At 36.8% G+C, this 24,139-nt stretch overlaps 4 protein-coding genes across 7 annotated transcripts; 2 read left to right on the forward strand and 2 right to left on the reverse strand.

Moving 5' to 3' along the window:
- Positions 1–411: 411 nt before the first annotated feature.
- On the reverse strand, positions 412–10,564 carry LOC117900793 (RNA pseudouridylate synthase domain-containing protein 2). 3 transcript variants are annotated; one of them, XM_034811273.1, is made up of 11 exons: positions 9,963–10,165; positions 7,329–8,034; positions 4,248–4,340; positions 4,010–4,097; positions 3,724–3,946; positions 3,392–3,479; positions 2,881–3,101; positions 2,395–2,585; positions 2,105–2,332; positions 1,683–2,014; positions 415–1,623 (listed from the first exon to the last, which is right to left on the reverse strand). In XM_034811273.1, exons 1-11 carry the CDS (start codon positions 9,989–9,991, stop codon positions 1,552–1,554), a joined length of 2,271 nt encoding a protein of 756 aa, XP_034667164.1. In that variant the 5' UTR covers positions 9,992–10,165; the 3' UTR covers positions 415–1,551. The 3 variants fall into 3 exon arrangements, with proteins under 3 accessions (XP_034667166.1, XP_034667164.1, XP_034667165.1); XM_034811274.1 differs by having other exon boundaries at positions 416–1,623; positions 7,329–8,118; XM_034811275.1 differs by lacking the exons at positions 7,329–8,034; positions 9,963–10,165 and adding an exon at positions 10,511–10,564 and having other exon boundaries at positions 412–1,623.
- Positions 10,565–13,688: 3,124 nt separating this feature from the next.
- On the forward strand, positions 13,689–17,524 carry LOC117900794 (RNA pseudouridylate synthase domain-containing protein 2). Of its 2 annotated transcripts, none has more exons than XM_034811277.1 (9): positions 13,689–13,784; positions 15,498–15,672; positions 15,729–15,951; positions 16,012–16,099; positions 16,167–16,387; positions 16,444–16,634; positions 16,696–16,973; positions 17,036–17,173; positions 17,235–17,524. In XM_034811277.1, exons 1-9 carry the CDS (start codon positions 13,716–13,718, stop codon positions 17,307–17,309), a joined length of 1,458 nt encoding a protein of 485 aa, XP_034667168.1. In that variant the 5' UTR covers positions 13,689–13,715; the 3' UTR covers positions 17,310–17,524. The 2 variants fall into 2 exon arrangements, with proteins under 2 accessions (XP_034667168.1, XP_034667167.1); XM_034811276.1 differs by lacking the exon at positions 13,689–13,784 and adding an exon at positions 13,903–14,200.
- Positions 17,525–18,522: 998 nt separating this feature from the next.
- LOC117902165 (gamma-tubulin complex component 4 homolog) lies at positions 18,523–21,371 on the forward strand. Its single transcript, XM_034813303.1, has 8 exons — positions 18,523–18,657; positions 18,732–18,900; positions 18,961–19,246; positions 19,312–19,477; positions 19,537–20,043; positions 20,109–20,478; positions 20,543–20,825; positions 21,136–21,371. The coding sequence occupies exons 1-8, from the start codon at positions 18,589–18,591 to the stop codon at positions 21,269–21,271; spliced, it is 1,986 nt and encodes a 661-aa protein (XP_034669194.1). The 5' UTR covers positions 18,523–18,588; the 3' UTR covers positions 21,272–21,371.
- LOC117902164 (conserved oligomeric Golgi complex subunit 4) lies at positions 21,196–24,102 on the reverse strand. Its single transcript, XM_034813302.1, has 8 exons — positions 23,952–24,102; positions 23,164–23,894; positions 22,792–23,104; positions 22,600–22,733; positions 21,935–22,538; positions 21,689–21,874; positions 21,392–21,618; positions 21,196–21,330 (listed from the first exon to the last, which is right to left on the reverse strand). Exons 1-8 carry the CDS (start codon positions 24,015–24,017, stop codon positions 21,288–21,290), a joined length of 2,304 nt encoding a protein of 767 aa, XP_034669193.1. The 5' UTR covers positions 24,018–24,102; the 3' UTR covers positions 21,196–21,287.
- Between the last annotated feature and the right edge of the window lie 37 nt (positions 24,103–24,139).

The following is a 24,139-nucleotide window of genomic DNA, read 5'->3' on the forward strand; positions in this document are numbered from 1 at the left end:
ATAGTGTTGCAGTGCAGGTCAGCAAGTTTTAAGCAGCGGCACAGCAATGCCAGCTTCATGCAGCTAGATTACCTGCTGTACGATGAGCTGTGGTGTTAACATGGAGATGTCCTAGGAGCGTAGGTTGTGACATTGTAATCGAGAGGAAATCAGGATTCGTCGCTCTCTGCCGGGATTGCCAGAGACTCCCTGGTCTCTGTTCGACAGCCACCTTGCCACCAAGCAGATTGGTAAGCCAAGCCGCCACCCGTGTATCCCGCCAAATCTGATTTTGAAAATAGTTAAAGTTAAAGTTAAAGGTATACCTTTCTAGTACCCTGTATAAAAACAATAAAGGTGCATTGCTGAATACATACGCGAAACAGGTTTTTCTAATAAACGACTGTCAATTTTTATTGATATCTTTCATGGTATAAATATGTACGTATATTGCTTGATGCTTATTTAAATGTAGGATGTAGCTAATTTAATGTTGACAAATGAATACTTTTAATAGTATTTGATTGGCTTTCATCTATGTAGTGTTGTTGATTGCATGCTCCTCAATATTGAAGGATTAATTTACCTAATTAAATTTGTTTTAAATTAAAATTTCCTAATATGACCATAAATATGACTGCTTAAATTTGAAATAAGAATGAGGTTAAGACTGCGGCAACTACATGAATTTACAATGTTTTACAATAAGGAAGTTTCATTGGAAGGGCCATTGCGAACAAAAATTTGTACTAACTCCTCGCCATTTGAATAGGACTGGCCATTGAGTCAGCTTTTTATCACCCACTGCTCACTGGGGTGTACTTTTCATACACACATATTTATGGATGTATGTATGCACAAAACATGTGATTGCTTATCGTCAGCAATAAATGCTTTAAATTGTTTTTACATGTCTTTTCAGCTCATTCACTTTATGATTTATTTGAAACTTCACTGTTCTTTAGAAACGATATAATTTTTAAGAAAAAAACAGGCAGATTTATCATCATGGTTTTCGTACCCACATTGAACATAACCAAATGTCTTTAGGTATATATATATATAAATAACATAAAAATATATCAACACATACTTATGTACATACATGTGTACATTCAATCTTAAAGGCACAATTTGAATTTTCTAATTTTTATAATTACTTTGTTCTATTTTTTCTTGGGCCCACGTGGACTTTTACGGTATACATATGTATGTGCGTATCTCTAAGTTCATATTAACTTAATATGTACATTTATTAACTTATTAATTCAAAGGAAGGCTTGCTCCGTGGCCCGAAGCATTTGATACCCTTGCAGATAAATATATATGTATATGCCTATATCTTTTCTATATGAAAGCTAGGCCGATTTGTTGACATTATGACTTGGTTATAGAAATACATCATTTAAATACATTCTTTTCATAAAAAGAGACATTATCTCTTGCAGAAAAAGACTTATTGTTGGTCATTCTTGTCAGAAATCATATACTTCATGTGGTCCAAGATGCTTTCATCTGTGCTTTGTCATTTTTTTGTCACCACCCTCTGTTATGGTATATAATTGTTGCTACTTAAGTAGACTCTGAGTCCCAGTCTCGGCGAGCCCAATAAGGAAATTCAGTTTCGTACTCCCATCCAGGACCCTAAAAAGAAAAATGTTTTCATTAATTTAGAAAAACCTAGACTGCCATTAAAATCAAACCTTATATTTCCAGGCGTGCAGATACATGATAAGGTCCTTAGACTTGGGATCACGGTAGTGAACCTTGCACTCATAACAATGTGCATCTGTTGTGATTTTATTTAGCTTTATTCCAACATCCGCATTCCCACCTTCGACAGCGTGGATAGTATCGGATAACTCCAGTGATGAAGAAATTTCGCTAGGGTCCTTTAGATCAGTACCTACAAATTCCTTGGAAGCGTTGGGAGGCTCTAATTTCTTGGAGTCTACTTCAGCTCGGAGAGGCTCCAAGCAAGGCGGAGTAGTTTCGCGCGAATTTGCACAACCGTCGTCGTCGCTATGGTGAACAGCTACAATCATTTTAAAAATAAAAAATATATGAAGTATTCATTATATTGCCACTATTTTTTCTTGTTATATATATTTATTTATTTACCAACCGAAAGTTTGTTCGCTACTAAGGCTCTCGCCATCTGTTTCGTCCTTAGAATTTTTAAATATAGATATATCGGATTCATAATCTATTCCCAGCCAATTCTCCGCATTGTGGATATTAATGAGATCGCGTATAAGCTCATCGTCTGACTTTCCACCGATATCTCCAAAACGACCCTTCAAGGGGCCGAAGACTTCATGGTTGTATAGGGGATCGTTAAGAATCGGATAACCTATAACGTATATTTTCGTTAGTTAAAAGGTAATAGTTTGTGTACTATTTGATTTGGCTCACCTAGATATTGCAAGTGAACTCGGATCTGATGCATCCGTCCGGTAAGGGGTTTGCACAGTACCACACTAGTTTTGCCATTTTGCGAAAGCTTTTGGAAGGTTGTGGTACAATCTTTTCCTCGTGGCGAGACTTTACACACTCCTATTTTGTAACTTACTACCTCAATGGGTTCCTTGCATTCCAGGATTTCACTAACAATTAAAAAGAATAAAAAGAAATTATATAAGTACATATGTATATTACAACCATAACAAAACCAGGAGGAACGTTGTGAGCTGCCTTCAAAAGAGACTCTACTTTTATACCCGGTACTCATATATATAAATATATTGAATACATATACATATGTATGTACATATGTATATGTATGTTACCTCGTGATTTCTTTCGAATTGTACATTTTACGTTTTGCTCTTTAACTCTTCAAGTACCGGGTATAAAAAGAGAACTTTTGTATATACTTATAATAGTTTCCGTTTAACTTACTCTGGAAAAATTCCCTCCACTCTACAGATATACTCTTTTTCCACTTGTCTATTGCGAATTTGCTGCTCCATTTGCCGTGCCTTCTTTGGGCTCCGTCCGAACAGTAATAGGCCAGATGTCAACCGGTCAAGCCTGTGTATTGTGCGCAGATTCTTGAGGTTGAATTCCTTTGCGAGTATGAAAACAACAGTATTGTGCCTATAGCGGCCACAAGGATGTACCTAAAGATGCAAATACAACACGGGAGATGTTAAAATATCAGTAAGAAAAGAATTTAATGTTGAATTCAATTCTCTAAAATACTGATCCTATTTAAGCTTAAATCGACTTTCTGTTTGAGTGTTTAGACTTAATTTTTTGGCTTGGATCAATACTATTTTCCAAGCGACTAGTAAATATCTAACTATTCGTATTGTCATTTCGAATTTTAGATACAATCTTTAGATACACATAAATGCAAGGAAATAAATATTAATAAATATTCAAGATGGCGCTCGTTGAAGCCACTTACAGGTATTGATGCAGGCTTATTTACAACGACAATGTCCTCATTCATATGCACAATTTTTATTGGGTGACATGTCACAGGAACTTCATGTCTGCAAGTATAGCCATAAATCTGTCGTTAGATATGTACATAATCATTATATGCGGTGCAGCATTGTGGGAATAAAATGAAACATCTAATTTAATAATTAAAATAATTGAGTATAGATAACATCAAAGTTGGAAAGGTAACCAACAATTAGCTAGTTTGAACAAGTAATTTGAAGGGAACGCAAGCTTTATTAGTTATTTCGCTATCAGTATTTGCAGTAGAGCTGTTAATGCCAATGCGCTTACCTGTGAACTATATTAGCGAGAAGATCATTGTGTTTTAGTCTGTAGTCAATGGGGACTTTCTCAAAGTTAACTGTCAGTGTTCCTGCTTGAATGCAACGTTCGTACTCTTCAGATGGGTGTGCGCGAAACTCTCGAGCAAATATATCCAGAATCTTTTCCCCCACCCAACGTCCTTTCGTGAACGTCGTAAAGGTGAAGTAGTAAGGGTAGACTTTCCGAAGACCTTTTTAATGATTATATTTAATGCATAAATCCATTTACACCCATTCTTTATGAAATTCCTTACCATTTTCAATATAGTAGGATGTTTCTTGATACCGCTCATCCGTAAATCCCGGTCTTTTGGCTTTCAGAGCCTTTGTTTCTAGTTTGGCCTTAAATAGTAAATTTGATTACCAAAAGCCTCTTTATGATTTTCATCAGATGCTTGCAACGCAGAAAGGGCATTAGCTCCGAACCGACTGTGGATGCTGGGGCCTTTTTCTTTGCGTTACAAACATTAAATCAAATTTGAAATTGCCTACTTTTTTTAAATCCTTAACTGGATCGCTATTATCAGTTTTCCTCTTTTCTGGTATTTTGAGTTTCTCGATCTCTGACTCCCGGTTAGATATATCCTGTAAGATAAATTAATGAAAATAATATCACGAATATTGTTATAATAATTATAATGATCAACCTAACTAAAAAATTGTGTTTAATTAATAGATTTTCATGGGATTCCTCTCGGATAAGGCATAAGGGATTATTTTCTTTGTAGAATCGATCGAAATGTCTCTTGCTTGGCAGAAATGGCTGAGTACTATTGTTACCGTAGTGTTTCACATTACGTAAGCTCATTAGAATACCTAAATATTGTTCTACAAATAGTATATAGACTTGAACACTTGAGAATATCTACTTGCCTTCGACGCTTATGTATTCGTGGTGCCTTCCCAGACCGACTATGCGCTGACGTTTTTATTTTCATTTCGTTTTTTTGTTTTCTTTGGCAGTGCGCCCAAAGAATGATGAAAAGATGCTGCATGCCTCAAAAGCCGCGCGGGAGATCCGAGCCACATACCACGAAAGATGACGGCCGACACAGCCTAGCGGTCACATCCCCTCAAGCAATCTCACAAATACAATGCCTCTGCTATGTGTTTACATGAACGTGTAAGCATAATTGTGAACATACGTGTGCACGACAATGGACAAAAGATACTCGTACGCATACAACAAAAGTCACCGATCACGTACATATCCATCCTAAACTTAGATGTGCCATCAGTACCATCACGAAGTAAATAACGAAGTAAGAACGCAGTGGCCGGCCATTCTTATGTAAGATATTCATAAATTAGGATGCCAAAAATCAATCAATGCGATTTATTTGTACTCTACGATTGATTTGTTTAGATTGGTAGACTGTAAGACATATTCATCAGGTGGATGCCACACAAATAATATAAATCGCATAATTAATGTAGAATCAATTATTTCCCCCACACTATGATTATTTTTCTAAAGATATCCGATCATTGGCATTGCAGATAAATGAATGAACCTGCACGCTTTATAGTTCTACTCATCCATGGGAACTGCACAATAACTGAATGTATAAATTAATTAAATCATTCAACAGCAGAGACCTGTTGCCAGCGATATTTCCCACACACACAACTCAGCCACAGACACGTTATACGTTTTTAATAAACATATGTATGGCCAGAGATAGCTATACGCCTATACTATACAGCATGTATGTACAAACATAAAATTCAATTGAAATTATAACGAAACCACAATATGCCGGAAGAGTACATTGTGTTTTCAGTCGTTTGGCTACTTAAATATAAGAAAAATTAATCATTTTAAGGTAAACTCTAATGCCAAATATTATCTCATCAAATCCATAAAATGATTCTAACATGTAAACTGTTTTCAAGGGTATCAACAGCTCCAGCCTACATTCGATTTTGATTGTAAGAATCATTTGTTCTTTATGCTGCTCACTGTATGCTTGTTTCAAAGTAAATGCCGGGAGCATGCTTAGAAACTACAAAATCGTGTCACTCTACAACCGGCAGACCACTGAAAATATTTATGAGCACGCCCACACCATGGCTGCTGTGGCTGCCTCGTGGAGCAGCAGAGAGACAGGGGCAAAGTGCAAGAGCCTTGCGACACGCTTTCTTTCATCGCTTTCGCACCAATCGGTTACGCAAGGTGCCATTGGACGGACGAGTGCCAGCACCTGTCTGGAATGCAGCACGTGACTCCAACCCACGGAATTATTAATTATCAGTTTTCAAGAACACATATAATGTATGTATGAATGAATGAAAACTGCTACTTATTTTTGTATAGTAATAATCAATGTTTATTCTTAGATACATACATATGTATGTACATAGATGAATCCGAGGTGGTTCTTTTTTACAAAGAACTATCTTCCCTTTGCGTTTTTAACACGCAGATCAAAGAGGTTTTTAATATTTTTTGTTTAACTTTCAACAGATTAAATTTGTCCTAATTTTTTTGTAATGTCTAATCGTTTAACAAGGAAACAATTTTAACTAAAATTTGAATTTGAAGAGGCTTAACAAAAGAAATTGAAAATTGAGAATTAAAAAAGTGTTCAAAATATGGGTTAAAGATCATCAAATATCGCCACCGTATAAAAATCGGGATCGCTTTCGCCATCAGGTGAACGGATCTTGTCTTTTAAGTACATTACAATCACATTACTAACGCAACAAATGAGTGCAGCAATTGGCTGGAAAATGCATTCAACTTGGGTATGTGCAATTCTTTGCAGACAGCCGGTTTTAGGAATAGCTGGTTGACGACTGTCAACACATCTTTGCAGAGTAACGGTTGTGTGAAACTACTTATGTGTATCTTAAGAGTACTCTCATTTGAAGATCTTAGCTGCAATGGATAAGCCAGAAAAGGCATCTTGCTGGTTTGGTTCTGCGGCGACTCTTCTCAGATAGGAAATACTCGTAAAATGAAAGAATATGAAAGATCATACATACATACATATGTATGTATGTACAGACATATTCATACAATGTGTATGAAGACATTCGAAGATTTGTTGATTGTAAACGCTGTTATTATGCCTTTGGTTGCAGCTTATGTGTATGTACTTTATTTTCATGGTCAGACGCTCGTTAGTGTGGAGTCATAGACATTCGACTCTGTAAATTACACTCACTCGTATATGCATGAAGTATTCACTTAACAATGGGAAAACATCGTGGCTACTGCCACTATAAAGAGCGTCTGGCAACACTGGAGACCTTGACTAACACAGGTAAAGCTCTTCGCTAACCATTTGGCTTACGAAATTATCGAATTTCACAATACAATCAAAGAAAAACGAAACTTGTCTTTGTTGACGCGGAAAATCGGAAAGCCAAAATGTAGTAATAAAGACTTTAATAACAAAATAGAAATTACAAATACACTGAGCTAATTACTGAAGATAACTAATTTTTGCAGTCTATAAATATCCATAGGCTGAATAAATAAAACAAAGTGCAAGGCCAACAGTAGCTTAACATATGTACAATAATAAATAGAATTAACAGCAATGGTTATGTTTTGTGGCAGCTTACCTTTTTTTTTAACATTTCCACATTTGGTACAACTTTGATGGATGAGAGAGCAGCTCCTTGGTTCCTCAGTCCAATGATGTTGCTCAGGTTAATCGACGACAGGTGATGAAAATCTGGTGGCAGACAATTTAGTGTCTGAACGAGTGCGCATGCCGACGAGGATGCTCGCGGTGCTGGTTGTACTGTCATGGACAGAGACGACGTCTGATGGGTCAATCCTGATGCAGCTGGTGCCATAAGTGTTTGTTGTGCGGCCACGGGGACGCCCGAAGCTGGTGCATAGTATGCACTCACAGGCAATGACGAGAACATGGAAGATGGCATCAAATGAGCTTGTGTGTGGCTGTGGGGATGTGACTGGGGACACGGATTTAGCTGCCCTGGGTAGCTCCCAACTTGGGTTGCACCCAGTAGTGTTGGCCCAAAATTATATGCGGAACTCATATGCGGGAAGTGGGTACCGGCTGCTGCGCTAGGATGCAGAGTCGGCTGCTGGTAGTTCGACGGAGGAGCTGCTGCCGTGTTTGGTGAGAGCTGTTGTTGGACTTGAGGCTGAGTGGCGAAAATACCACCGCCCAACGAAGAAGCTCCCATTTTATCCAAAAACGGCGCCTGCATTTGCATTATTTTCTGCTGATGCTGCTGCGCCGCCAAAGACCATGGCAGATACCACGCGCAAGACGATTGGGAGTTCTGCATTTTAGTGCTACTCGTTTTCAGCAGTAAGCGGCAGTTGTTTGACTTTGCACGTATCTATGTTTGTTTTTATGTATTTACTGGTCATATGTTTCTGAAAAGAGCAGCCACTTTTAAATCTTGAATCTTAATTTACAAAACAATAAAATCTTAAAGGTATGCGTATCATAATTACAATAGAAAACGTGAAACTAATTTTAAGATTTTATGTAGGTTAAAAAGTCACTTGTATCGGGGAGATCTTTAATTGAAAATGAAACATTAAAACATATACTAAATAAATATATGTCAAAACTAAGTAAATTATGTATGCATCTAAGAAAATGCACTCCAATGCTCATACTTACATATGTATTGTGTTAGTTCGTACAAATGTACATATGTATGTATGTACATAAAAATTTACAAATGTATGAATGTATCTGGGCATGGTTATTTGTGGTTTTTGTTAGCGGAGAGGCGTTAAAAACGTTGCCCGTCATTATTTTTGTAGTTGATTTGGGGCTTGAATCTCAATAAAAAATCACAATATGTAAGGTATGTAAGGTACATACATACATCTGTATGAAGCTGATAAAAAGCCGCACGTTAGGGATTCTGAATGGATTTTCTAAAGATTTTCTGATCTGATCGCTGACGGTATTTACCAAGGGATGGAAAATAGATGGGAAAATAGCATAATGGACCCTGGATACACACATGATGATATTGTTATATGTACATACATATGTATGTGCATATGTATGTACAATGTTTATGCTCACTTTATAGTTGTTTTTGTGCTATCTATGTATACACGTGTACATACAAACAAAAAACTAAATGTACGCATTTGTATATTAAATTAGAATATGTGATAGCTTAGTCAACGTTGAATTTTCGGGAATGTTTGTGTTCATGCATGTCTTTATATATACATACATATGTATATGTACAGGTACATATGTATGTACATACATAAATAAGTATATATTGTATGTATACATATTAGACCCCCGGACGTGCACATTACACGCGACAGAATTCTGACTGACTGGTCTTTGCCAAAAAAGAAAAAACAGAACAAAGATGAACAAGAATGAGATTATTTAGGTAAATGAATATGTACACGGTAAATGTGTATGTATGTGATAGAACATATACAATATGCACACGACATGTACGTACATATGTATGTTATAAACAAAAAACTATGAAACTATCAAGGCCCTAATTACTAAATAAATGGGGTACTAAAATTGAAATGTAAGTCATACCGCCCATCCTTGCGGTTGTTAATTTGTTCTAATTTTTAAATCTTTCAACAAAAGTGGTCAAGCAACATTAAATTGAGCACAATTTATTAATTTTGTGTTGCTCAGAAGAATGTTTACTCAGTTGTCTAAATTTCTACTAAGTGTTTGTACGAAGTAAAGGAAAATGGTTAGTTTGCTTGGTAGTTTACAACTACTTTTGTAATGCATATTCCGTATTCGAATTTGAAGCTCACTTAAATAGGCTATACAGTATGATTGTTTACACGTATTTGGATTCCCTAAATGTTGGTCAATGGCAAAGTTTTTGATCACTCAGCCTTAAGACATTCCGTTGGTTCGTTTAGAGGTATTTACTTGCTGTTATTCCTCAGTTACTGCTTTACATTCACTCAAAAGAAATCCAAGGGATATATTTGTTTAATTTAATTGAAGTTAGTTGTATTTTATAAATATCCGATTCAGTTGTTCATTTTGGTTTTCTTGGGTCGGTACGTAAAATCAGACACTCAGTAAAATCGTGGAAACGCCTTTCCCAAATTAAATCACACTTCTTAATCACTTATTAATACTACATATAGTATATGTATGTACACACACATACATACATATGTATAATATGTAAACTATTTTAAGCCGTCAATTTATAACACGCGGGAATTTAAAAAATGAGACGAGCAAGCACCTTCCGTTACGTCGTTGGCAGGTCAGCATTGGGATATGATTTTCTCAAAACGGCCGAGTCCCTTGTTTTAAAAGCCAAAACACAGCCAAGTTAACACAATGCCGACATGCATATGATGTTTAGATCGAGTTGTCGGCCGAAACTTTTCTGAGTTACAATTTCAAATTTTATAATACAAAACGGCCGCAACGGTGCGAACAAACCTGTTCGCTCGGCTGTGGTTGGTTCGACAAAAAATGTATGTAGTGCTTAAAAACAAGGTATGTTGCGACAACGAGGTATTGAGCTTTGCAATAAATATGAAAAATTATATTAAATTTAGTTCCCTGTTCCCACATCAAAATACGGAACACCTAAAATAGTTCGATACCAAACGAGGGAAAAATTAAGACGAAAATGTAAGCTTCGTAGCAGTTGAAATACAGAAAGTATTTAACGTTTTAAAAATATTATCCAAACCGCAATTGAATTTGCTTATATGACAGAAGAATTTTAATTTTTCAAAGATCCAAAGACGCAAAATTTCACATTTCCTTCTTCTTTCTTACCTTGCATGCAGAGCTTTTTGGAGACTGTTCGTCGAACATAAGAGAGCGCTCAAGCTTTTTGGACAAAGTTTTGAGCACATTGGAGAGAAAGACGGATTCTTGATGTAACAAGCTTGAGGACTCGTTTACGAGAATTTACAATAAACAATAAATAGTCCAACAACATAAGGGAATTTCATGCCAAAAAATATTAAAAGTCAATAAAAACCGATTTGTATATACGTTTTATCCCGATATTAACCTGGAAAGAAATTAACTGATTTAAACTATTCACTTATAATTTTATGAGTTTTGATCTGCAAGGAAAGGGTTTCACAAATGTGTATGCAGACAGACTACCCAATTCGAATGAGTTTCTTGCAATTTTGTACTTTATGTTTAATATTAACTGCAACCCGTACATACATACATACATATGTACATATGTGATGACTTTTATTTTTATTATTTTAATGTTGTGGTATTTATTTGTGGCTGACAGCCATATGTAGCTGTTGATATTTATTATGTTTTCAGAATTACGTAGTTGCAAACCTTCATCTTTGGTTATAAAAAGCCAACAAATCGTTTTTTATTTTATTTTTAAAATAGATTTTATTAAATTGAAAATTCTAAGTACATTTCAGTTCGTGATCAATATAAGTTGTTTTCATATTGTCGCACAGTGTAAATGTAACAGCTACCACATGCCATTATCAACCGGCTAACATCTCTTATCTTTTTGCCTAATACATATTAAATTCTTAAGTCTTAATAACAGTTTCATTGATTCACCAATTTCAGTAAATCTACCACTAATAAAAGACGGTTAGTTTTCCCAACCTTCTAAAAGGGCTTTCCTAGGCGTAGGCACTCCTTAAAAACGTCCAGTAGCTGGTAGCTGGAAAAGTAACGCTTATCCAAGCAAAACACGATGTCGTCATTTTTGTCAGGCAAACGCAATTTAGAGCTCTAATGTACGAATGTATTGTACATATGTATATACCTGTTGTATACACAGGACTGAATGTTGTATATGTATAAGAGTAACAGTACAGGTTGAAATATGCCAGTGGACACATAACATTCAAACTAACGGACAAACACACGAAACAAAAAATATTTAATGGGTGAGCGCGAACACACCTACAAAATATCGTGCTGATTTAATCACTTTCTTCGTTTTCACAAACGAACGTCAACTTTCACTCTCGTATACAAGCACGCACCATCCCCTATTCCAGGTGTAGCGCTACGACCACTGGCCATTAAATGTTGCCTTATATGAGGGGCTAGCCCTTATACCCTTTCAGATGTTTGTATATTTGTTTCTGTGTAGCAAAGTGTTGTAGTTTTCACCCTTTACCCAATATAACTGCATAAAATCCAGCCTGTGTCAACATACCGGTTGTAGATCACCTTTAAGATCAACTTAAGATTTGTAAGAATGAGTTTTACATTTAAGCAAATTAACAGAGTATTTCCTATATACTTATACTTGCGGTCCTATTACTAATTAACAAGCGATCGACTGAAAAGGGTGGTTAAAACTTCGGACTCTGAAGCCTTCTGCCCAGCCTACCTTTTTTTTATCCTGTCGTGACCACAGCTTTTTAAGGAAAGCCCTATAACTTTTAGACGACTTGTGTGCGAGTAAGAGAAAAAAAAGCGAGTCACAGGAGTCAGGCATGCAATGCTAAGCTACCCAACCCAAATGTTATCAACCAACTATGTATGCTTTATTTTAAAAAATGTATCAATTCAAAGTATTTCTCTTCAGGTTTTCTAAGTAAACTTTTTACAAATTACTCTAAGCTTTTAGGGTTATATTAAATATTATTGTGGTGGAAGTGGGTGTGTATAGCACCGAAAAAGAAAGAGATTTCGCCACAATAGCCGAGTCGAGTTATTGAAGTCTGTCTGGCAGTCTATAACATCTAGAGCACCATTCGAATGTATATTTCCTACATTTTTCAACACCTCCTGAGACCCCCAAAAACCCAAAAATCTTTACCAAGAACGGAGACCGAACAAATATTTTAATATTCGGATCAAATAGGAGGATATATAATACCGGAGTGCAAGAATTACCATTAGAACATTACTTTCCCTTGACATGTGCCAGCAGGATGCCAACATGATGTGCCATCCTATTTCAACCACTAAGCAACAAAATAATTCGACCCTTTTACGGACGGCTTTTCTTAAATACACGAAGTCCCTTGAATCCTATACTCGTGAAAGCAAATACTTTCCAACCAATTGCTTCAATATGTAATAAAATTTTTCGAACCCTGTTTTTTTTATCGGAGGTGCTACATATGTACATATGTTAGACACCACGTGGAGACCCTTAAACTACTTACAAGAAAGCCTGCAGCTCAGATCCAGGCCACAACTAGTCTCCCCTTTATTCTCCCCCTCGGGTGTCTCTTCTGACGATTTTCCCCGCTGATCTCCTCGTGACTTGCTTGTTCTCGCTGGCTCGGAGCTCTCTACTCCTCCTCCACTGCTGGGACAGTACACGCCCGTCGCGCATCATACGCCCCCCATGCAGCTCGATGGGTCGGCGATCGTTTCGGGCTTGGGCTAGCTTGACTGGGACCACGGCCCGGTCATCCTGGCTGGAGCCACCGCGACCGCTTTCAACACCGGATCCCGCCGTCCCAAGTACTCCATCTCGGCCGCCCTCTGGGTCCCTCAGCCGCATGTTCATTCTTTAACATACCATCATGTTGTCTTAGGTTCGCTCAAGACTCCGGCGGGTGTCGTCTCACGCCTTCTACAGCAGGAAAAACTCGACGTCCCTCTGCAGACGGCCTCGTATCCCGTCCTCCTCCAGCATATATGTAGTAATATCCGTAATTTCCAACAATACTACAACTTCATACAATGTAACCGCACGCTGGTCATACTGTTCCCCGAGCGAAATATATCGGAAGCGATCTTGTAAAACTGGTAATTTTTATGATAACAGAATCCATTTTATCCAGTGATATAGATGAAAAATTCTAGGTCGTGACCTGTCTATCTATTATAAATTTAAATCAAACTACAAATTTATAAATTAAAACTATGAGCATTTTGAAATAGCTTGAAAACTCAATGAGTAGTTTGAGTAGAACCAAACGGTCCAACAGAAATCAACATCAATGCAAACCCATGAATACCCTCAACTTTTGAATTTCAGCGCCATGGTTTCAGTAACCATTTCAGAAGACCAAAAATGTTTATGAAGTTTACTCGACAATTAAAATATATTATCCCTTCAGAAAATTGTTGTTATAATAGATGGGTACATGCTTTAACTGTATAAAACACACATACATTTGTTATAGTCATTATGCATTTAAGTACATTCCATTCCATACATATGTATGTATGTATGTGCATACATACATTCATGTCTACATAAGTAGATATGTAAGAAGTATTTAATACTGCACGTGCAAATGGTTAATGTTAGAATTATTGAAGTGTCAACATAATTTGTTTAAGAGATATAACAAATTATTGAAGATATACGGACTCTCCAAAGTGCCGTCGAGGTTCTTAAGAATGATTAACAAAGAAAGTGTGCAACACGCTAATTTGCAACAAGGTGATAAAAAAGTAAATATTGAGGGAGCCGTGCCATCTACCATAGGAGACACAGTCATGATCGATCAAGAAGCTCAATCCCACGATTCCGCTCCCGACGGCGATCTTCAAGTAAGCAAACGTTGTAACAATCTACATAAATATGCGTATATACATATGTATGTATTTACATGCATATGTATGTATGTACATATGTATGAATCCGTGGGCTAAAATGCCGCTTTTTTTGCCGTTCACCTTTAAGGTAAATCTCCAAAGTTGAAACTTTGAATATTGGCTTTTCATATAATTAGTGAATATCGAATTAATTTCATTAATTAAATAAATACATTAAATTAATTTTTTTAAGGAGCTATAAACAAGAAATAGGATTGATTGCATTCGACTAACGACTATGCCAAAAATACCAAAATAAATCTTCGCACAATAATATAATAGTAGTAAAAGTCATGATAGAATAGTAAAAATGTTTTAAAACTTTTCAAGATTGGGTAAATTGCAACTCACTTATTTTCCAGCGTCTTGGCAAAAAGGTTACAAAGTGTAACACTTAAGCCCTTGTGTTGCACAAAAGACATTTAAAAGCATCTAGGAAAATCTCGGCTTTTTAATGTCTTTGTTGTTTTTATGATAAGACTCGTCGGTTCGTCGGACCACCCGTTTTCCTTATGTATGCACCTTCATATTTTTATCCGCGAAATTGTCATAATTATTTCTCATTTCAACCTTCCATTCCTCGACTTGGTGTTTGTTGGGGTAGGTGGTGGCACTCTGCTTCATTCTAGTGTCATTATTGTGGTCCTCTAACGAGCTACTTTTTTCAAGTTGGCGGGAAGCTACATGGTCGTGATGTTTCCGCATTTATTTGTGTCAGTATTTTCTGCTTTCATGTAGTGGCAGCTTTGGTTTCTAAAGTGCGCTGTCCATTGTTTCTCTTTCCTTTTAAAATACTTTTGTATACCATTTCTTCTATCATTTCAAACTCTTTAAGGCATTCTTACCATTAAAAGCCCCTTGGATTAGCCTTCTGAGTGTTTGTTTACAATACAGTCTTCATTCTTCTATATGCTCTTAATTATTATTAGAATAAGTATCGGTGGCTGTCGAGTTCATGTGGCCATTTGCATCTTTATAAACGCTAGCATTTCTAGAGCTTAAAAAGCTTTTCAATTTTAAAGGTACACGGCTTTTAAATGGAACCTACTGTTACTTCGTTGCTGTTGCACTCAATAAAACCGAACTTTTATTTTTCACAAGCAACAAAGCCTGATTTTTCAGATAGATTTGGGGCCAGAATAACGGACCAAGAAAAGGAGTCACATGAGAGTGGGATGCAAATCTCGGTTTATGCACAGAACCCTTGCGAAAATTAAATGAAAAAATAATAATAATAAATATTTATTTCCAGGTTTCAACGACAGCACAAAAAGATGCATCACAATTGCCTGAAAAACGAAAGACTATCGAGACAGACAAATTAGTTGATGCAAAGAAAGTCAAATTAGACACCAAATCTCCCAAAAATAAAAAACTGAACTTGACGGATGAAAAATATGACGAGACGTCCTATTATTTTGAAAACGGTAAAAACGTTAACGTTGAATAAATATATATTTTTCATGATTTTTGTTACCTTTAGGCCTTCGAAAGGTTTATCCTTATTTTTTTACGTTCACGACATTTACAAAGGGTCGTTGGGTTGGCGAGAAAATCCTAGACGTGTTCGCCCGTGAGTTCCGCGCGCATCCTGCAGAAGAGTATCAGCGCAGTATCGAGACTGGAAAACTAACCGTCAATTATGAGAAAGTCCCTTCAGACTACAGACTCAAGCACAATGATCTCCTTTCAAATGTCGTTCATAGGTAAAGTGTATTGCACCTAAAACGTTAACAAATTCGAATTAAATACATTTTGAATTATAGGCATGAAGTCCCTGTAAGTCTACAGTCTATTGCCATAGTACACATGGATGAAGACATTGTGGTTGTTAATAAGCCGGCTTCAATACCAGTAAGTCTATTAACAACACAAATAACTAAACGAAAAATAACTAATCTCAAACGAACAAAACTTCCAGGTACATCCGTGTGGTCGGTATAGACATAATACTGTGGTGTTCATACTGGCCAAGTCGCACAACCTGAAGAACCTAAGAACTATACACCGATTAGATCGTCTTACATCTGGCCTACTTATCTTTGGGCGCACCTCAACGAAAGCTCGTGAGCTGGAACAACAAATACGAAATAGACAAGTACAAAAGGAATATATTTGTCGCGTAGAGGGTCGTTTTCCCGAGTAAGCTACGCAAATACCATAGAAATTCTAAAATATACTCCATATACTTTTTACAGTGGCATTATTGAATGCAATGAACCTATTCAAGTTGTCAGCTACAAAATTGGAGTTTGTAGGGTATCGCCAAACGGCAAAGACTGCAAGACAACGTTCCAAAGAATTTCTGAAGTTGGAGACAGCAGCATTGTTCTGTGTAAACCACTCACTGGACGCATGCACCAAATAAGAGTACACCTACAATATTTAGGTAAGAATTTATTGAGGTGCGTTTGCAATGCAGATAAGATCTAACCTTCTTTTATCGGCAGGTTATCCTATTGTAAATGATCCCTTGTACAACCACGAAGTGTTTGGTCCCCTGAAAGGGCGAGGAGGCGACATCGGAGGAAAAAGTGACGATCAGCTTATTAATAATCTAATCAAAATTCATAATGCTGAAAATTGGTTGGGAATGGAAGAAGGCGGAATTTTGCCAATAGCAAATCCAATCAAATGTGAAGTTACAAATTCTAGAGAAAATGAGAGTTTAACGGAGATAGAAGCCCAGCATACAAAATTAAAATCAATGGTTGACTCAATTAAAGATGTATGTTAAATTGCATATGTCGAAATTCAAGTTATTTTATAATAATTTTTGGTTTTTTTAAGGTTGGTCATGAAGAGCCAATAGACCCGTTTGATCCAACTAAAACAACATTTGATCCATTCTGTCATGAATGCAAAGTTAACTACAGAGATCCCAATGCCAAAGATCTGATCATGTACCTGCATGCTTGGAAATATAAGGTAAATATCTAGTAATTTATATAAAGTTTAGAAAAGTTTTCATAAATTTGTGTACTTTTAGGGTGTCGACTGGGAATACAAAACAGAGCTGCCGAATTGGGCTTGTAAAGAGCTGATTGATTATGATACACTGTAGAACAGTACTTGCCACGGCCTATCTCGCCGGAAAAAGGAACTGCTCTGCTGCTGCGTTGATGACCCCACACTTACAGAAGAAACAAGCTGTAAGCAAGACAACGTACGGATTTGTACCTGTTTTCTAGGCTATATAGCCGACCACTGTATGCACCAAATACCTGCATTTCAAAAACAATAAAATGTATAATTTTGTATGTGGTATGTGTCTCACAATGGACCAAACAAGTTAATTCAATTAGACTATTACATTTGGCAATCGACATCTTGTCCAACCAGCCGAGGGCCGAAGGCCCTTTCCCTTTCAGTTAGACGGGCGGTGGGCTTTAAAATGCAATGCTCATTGTTCGTTGTTCGGCTTTTCATGTTTACATACTACTGGCGAGATAACTACAACCAAATCTTCGGAAATTAATACGGTGTTGACCAAATCACAGTTAACACTTGAGATACTTGTTGGGTGATTAACGGGAGGAGCCTGAACTGGAAAATTATTAATTCAATAAATATTAAAAACTGACCAGCAAGAAAATGTCAATTTGTGTAGAGCATTTGTTACGCTTTTAAGATTTTTTAATGCCCTGCTAGTATAGTTAAATGAAATGTCGAGTGGGTTCGATGCAATAGGTATGTATGTATATGTACATTTATTGGGGACGATCAGCTCAAGACCACTAACCGTACATTACCAGACCCCAGACAGCTGATGCAAATTTATGTGTGCGTGTAAGACACAAGATCATTGTTATTTTTTAGCGCTCGGTTTTAGTCGAGCGAAAAAAATCTTGCTCCCATATTGCCATTCAATTATACTCATAATACCAATCTATTGAATCCGAATTTACTTATTTAATTTAGAGTAAGGGGATAATAATCTGATCTGATAGATTCTCACCGGGTTTTTGTTTTCTCTTATCTTTAAAACTGCATACAAAGTAGAATGGGAAAACTATTTCCATAAAAAAGAAAAAGAATATCAACATTATCATCAGAAATCAGCAGACATTGAGCCGTTTAAATTAGTTATTCTTATAATTGCCGTCTACCACGATTTCAAACTCTACTAAGGCTGTTCAACTGCTTACCACCGAGACACGCTCATCATCTCTTCTCAATGTATCTCCTTTGTCTTGCAGTTGAGATTGCTCTTAAGGTCTATTTCCAATGCAAATACTTATTGCGGGACTACCCTTATTGAAATATGTCGATATATCGATATATTTGATATATCGAAATTTTACATTAGCCGGATAGCTGATAATAATTAGCAAAGCACAACAATGATCCACGATTTGTTATTATCCTGCTTAACTCAAACTAAGAAAGGAATTGGAATAAAGACTTTTTTGGTAAGAATAGGGCGAACATATGTACGAGTACGATTACTTTAACATGGATATAACATCAACTTTATATGTTTTAGGACAACAACACCATTGACCACTTTATCCATCCTTGCGAGAGAGAACTATTTCAAGAAATTTTGAATGTAATTAATGTTCTTCACGAAGTTGTTCAGTTCACACTTTTATTGAGATTAAATGAAGATGAACGGTGTAAAAAATCATTTAATGAAGATCACAACATTGAAGGTAAGTTCAAACATACTTGGAAACGATTATAACTTGTAATCGTGTATAATTTTATCCTAGATCTTCCACACGGCTTTTACTTGATCAATTTTGGCAAAGGCGTCGAGGCAGCGCTTGAAGAATATTATGAGGAAATCACACAGCTTGAAACATTTTGCTCAAAGAATAAACCCAACTCGCTTGCATTTGTTCACGATGCTTTGCAGGCAAAGCTCCCAATTCTACTTTTTTTGAAGAAACTTATTTTCGAAATACAAGTGAAAAAACTGCACGGGTGCACCATGCTTCATAGCCTACATCAACATTCCGAGCATGGAGACTTTCAACTGGAAAGAATTACAAAAATGCAAGTAGTTTAAAATAGACAAAGGGTGTTTAATATATAATAATATATATGTATTTATTTTATAGAGTCATGAAGCCAGTCAAATTTTCGTTTTTCTCAAGTCTGGCTCACTGGCTAATTTTTGGGGTGATCGACGATGTCTTTTCCGAGTTTTTTATTAAATTCTCTCCACAAGATGATTCCTCCCTGAATGGCTCTTGCTCCAAATCATCAGTAAATAATACCCGTCTGGTGAGTTTCTAAACAATTTGAGCACGGTTTTAATTACAAATAATGATTATAACCTTTAGAACGCAGGTGGAAATTGTGAGGACTACATATGGCAATATGAAATCAATTTGAGTCAACTGCCAGGATTTCTTTCTACTATTGTGGCTGAGAAAGTTCTATTCGTTGGGCAAACAGTTCTGGTTTTTAAAATGGGACGAAGCTTTCAAAGAAAAAATAAGAACGATCACTGGGAAAATAAACGTTCTGATAGTTCGGGCGATGACATTTACAACCTGTGGAATGGCAAAGAATCTGAGTTCCTTGAAATGGTAAAGGATCTTAACAATGATGAAGAAATAGATGTTTTTCATATCGAAAGCGTTGTTAATGACATTAAGAAATACGTCAGCATGCGTTTGACAGAGATAGCCCTAAACGAGGTTGACTTAGAACGCCAAATGGGATTAATTAAAGATTTCTATTTGTTAGGGCGCGGAGAGTTTTACTTAGAGTTTTTATCTCAGCTCAACCGCGCTTCAGATGTCTATTGTGACTCCAGCTCAAAAAATTACACCAGATCTTTTGAGGTTGGTTAAATGTACTTCGTTACACTAAATATTTACATATAATACATTTTGTCTCGTAATTGCAGCTTGCCGCAACTGTCATGGGAATTACTGATGATTTGGAAAATTTCTCACTTAGTGTTCCGAAAACTATCGGGGAGTCAGATGAACACTGCGATTTTCGAATCTTTGAAAATCTTCATTTAAAATATATATACGAATGGCCATTGAATCTTTTGTTTTCGCCAAAGGCAATTGAGCGATATAATCAGATATTTCGATTCTTATTGACAATAAGAAAACTTCAGTACGATCTGCAACAAGTTTGGACAACACAGACATTGGCAGCCAAATCGAAGTCTGGACACATAAACATGCGAATGATGAATCTCCTCAATCAACTGATGTTCTTTTTGAATAATATGCAGTATTACATTCAAGTGGATGTACTTGAAAGTGAGTGTACCAAACAAGATGCTTGCTTGCATATTAACATCTACGAATATTACATATATTTTAGGTCAGTTCAGTATTTTGATAAATGCCATTAGGAACAAAGCAGATTTTGAAGAAATACAAAAAAAGCATACAGTATTTCTAGCGAATGTTCTTTCCCAGTGCTTCCTGATTTCTGGCTCAAAGGATTCACAAATGGATTCATCACGCACAACATACCAACCCACAAACCCCATTTATGGCAACATTCTTGAACTCTTTTATATATGTGAAAAATGTAGCAGCATCAACGCGTTGGCAAACACATCTGATGCATTTCTAAAGGAGCTCGATAATCTGGAGGAAAGGTATGATCCTTGCCAATATTCTTTAATGATTTATATAGCAATTAAGTTAGATAGAATAGATATGTGTACACCATGTCCGCCTGTCTGTTTGCTTATATCTATACCTAGTTATTGTTCAAGGGTCTTGGAGCTGATAGCTTTGGCTGAGAATAAGTATCTCTTCGGAATGAAAAGAGTTCTTAGTTTACTACAGAGTAGCTAATTAACTATGTATGTACTGACCTTTTGGTCCGTTCAAAGCGCGTGTTTATATTTTCTTTTGAATTCACATGTTAATATAATATGTTAATATATTGTTTTATATTTTTAGATTTGGCGTCCAAATAGCGAGCCTTCTTCAATTACTGCTGAACATTAAAACATCATCTTGTTTGGGGCCGCTTTCTCAGCTTCTACTGCGATTGGATTTCAACCGTTGGTTTAGTTCCGCTCATAACATTTCCTAAGCTAAACATTGAAATACTATAGCTGCAAGCGTTTTATATCTTCTATACGGAAATCGATTCTGAAAAAATAATAAAAATAATTTATTTTATATGCAAGTACAATTTACAATTAAAATTTACCTCAGTGCTAAAATAGCACGGACTTCGTTGAGTGTTAAATGCCATGATGGCATTTCTTTATTACTGTCTGGACTCCAAAATTCCGAGAGCTCCGAAACCTTGTCCAGATTTAATACAGTGGCGATTTGAGAAATTCGCGTCATCTTATCCCGCACTGACCATGATGTCGCTCCTGTCAAATAAGTGCCCAAGGCACGAACTTCCTGATCGAGAATGAGGCCACCAAGCTTTCAAGTGAGAGATGAGTTTGAACTAAATTAGAACCGAATTTCACATAAATAATTTATAAATAATTACCCTGTTAAAACTGCATTTTTTAATGGCTCTCTCCAATTGAATTGTGACTTCCGTTGCCAATATGCTCACAAGCGCATCGTAATTGCGTGGGCTCAAGGCCGTTTTGAATGAATTTAGCAGTCCATCCAGATGAACGATAAAAAACTGAACAAAAGTTTCTTCAGCTTCATAAATGGCAAGTTCCTCCTACAAATAACATATCAAATTAAGAATAAAGTTTTACATTTTAGTGTGTTTTAAGCTTGCCTCTGTAAGGTTGTGGCTGTAGCTTAAAAATTTGTTTATCCAAGGATTTATTCGTGGCTTTATTGCGCTGGATCTAAGTTGCTGCATTCCAAAGTCGACAGTGGCCTTTAATGCGTCGCGAACAGCCTTAAGTTCCGTCAAGCAGCTGTCAAGCAATTGTCGCTCAACCGGGGTCGTGCACGGAAATGTTCCAGCAATTTCCATTTCCATGGTCTGACACAGAGTTTCGATATATTCGGTGGACATGTCTGCGTTGTTCAGTTGGACTAGAAAATTAGTTCGGCTTCGATCAGCATCAGTCGAATGCAATTTCCCTTGCTGCAACGTAGTTTGTATTGCGTTGTATGCTTGAGCTAGGTCGATATATCCAGAGGTATAACCACTCTTTAAAGGATTCTTGAGCGCAGCTATGAAATCTCCATCAAGACAGGCAGCAACGTTATTAATAACAGCACATGTTCCGTTTATTGATTGCGTTGTCAAGGCACGCCGAATGGATTTTCGAAGTATGAAGAAAACATCATCTACTATTGAAGAACATTGCTGTCCCGCTTCATATTTGTCAAGGCCGATGGCTTTAAGTACGCTCTCCTCCATGAAATATCTTCAAAATCATTTTAAAAATATATATAAATATTTTAGTAAGAGAAAATTGTGTAGTTTACCTTTCAAAAAGCAAATAGGTGCTCAAAATTTCTTGCATCTGTCGGCGTAGGTCCGAATTCTTGACAATCCTTTCAAATCGATTCATAATAATAATCTGGTCTTCTTTTTCGGGCACGCATGTATCAACATGTATCTAAAATCGAGATTGTTTGAGTCAAAGCTAAAGCTAAAATTGAAATTTAAATTCTTACTTGCATTCGGCGACGCATAAAACGAAAGTACAACTCTACTCTTGAATGCATGACAGTTATCTCAGCTATGATAGCATCGATTTCTTTCGGGTTTAGTTTGTCTATTGATCCGCCTGAGGGCTTGCGATAATGACCCAAGGAAGGTATGCTGTTGCTGCTGGTAGTTCCATTGCTAGACCTTTGAGTGCATTCATATACTTGTTTGCTGCGATAAACAATTTGTCTATTTTTGTTAAACTCCAACAATAAATTCTTTGCCTCGGCATCGCATTCTTCTTGCAAAATGGCAATCATATCAATCAGAGACGCGGATCTAATGGTAGAGATAAATAAATAAATAACAGCCAGTTACAATTTCATATTTATACATACGCCTGCCCATAATATGCTTCAACGATGGGCTGATTAACTTCCACAACGCGTGCAAAGTTCTCTAAAATCGAAGTCAATCGGTCGGCATAGGCCAGTTGCAAACGACATTCGGCTTTGGCTATATCTTGTACATTTCTTAGTTCTTTTTGGGCTTTATCAGATAACTTCAGGCAAATGTATTTGGAAAATTTGTCTATACCGATTCGATGGTAGCCAACCAAGGGAAAGATTTTAAAGAACCGTTCCACCGAAGCCAAATCATTGCTTTTAACAGCTTCATCGAAACGTCTGGATATTAGCTCTCGAATTGTTTCTGTCGCATCCTCAAGTGTTTGAACCGCGTCGCTGACCGACGTTATCGAGACATCATCTGCAGTTCGATGCAATAATTGCTGATCCATGGCCAAAAACCGTGCAACGTGGGCGGCACCTTTTTCGAAATCTTCCTCGATTACGGCTTTAACTACGCCCTGGCTACACAGTTGTAGATCAATCAAATCGTGCACACGCTGTTGACATTCAGAAGCACGGCAGCGGGCCAAATCTAACCGACGTACTTTAGCACTTACAGATTCAGCCAATTGAGCAGTATTTACAATTTGCATGTTCAACTTTGTGGAATCAGAGTCTACGGTGTGCAGTAAAACCATCGCTCTTCCGATTCCACTCATTTTTGCTTCAATCTGGCATTGTTTAACCAGCAACTGCTCCAGTTTGCTGTTGACTTTTTCCTAAGCAATAAAAGCATTCAATTCATTACTTTTAATAGCTCATAAGTGAATACACACCTCTTCTTCCGCAATACGTAGTAATCCCTGATCCGAGATTTCACTTGTGCTCGTGTCAAATAGCATTTTGAATGATTATCTGTTATGCATCAGTTTAAAAACAATGGACATCTTGTTGTTTTTTGTACATACGTGGAACCATGAACACAAATGATTATTTTGATATTAAATCGATACATCGATAACAC

Source organism: Drosophila subobscura, chromosome U (genome assembly GCF_008121235.1).
Source record: "Drosophila subobscura isolate 14011-0131.10 chromosome U, UCBerk_Dsub_1.0, whole genome shotgun sequence".
NCBI classification, from domain to species: domain Eukaryota; kingdom Metazoa; phylum Arthropoda; class Insecta; order Diptera; family Drosophilidae; genus Drosophila; species Drosophila subobscura.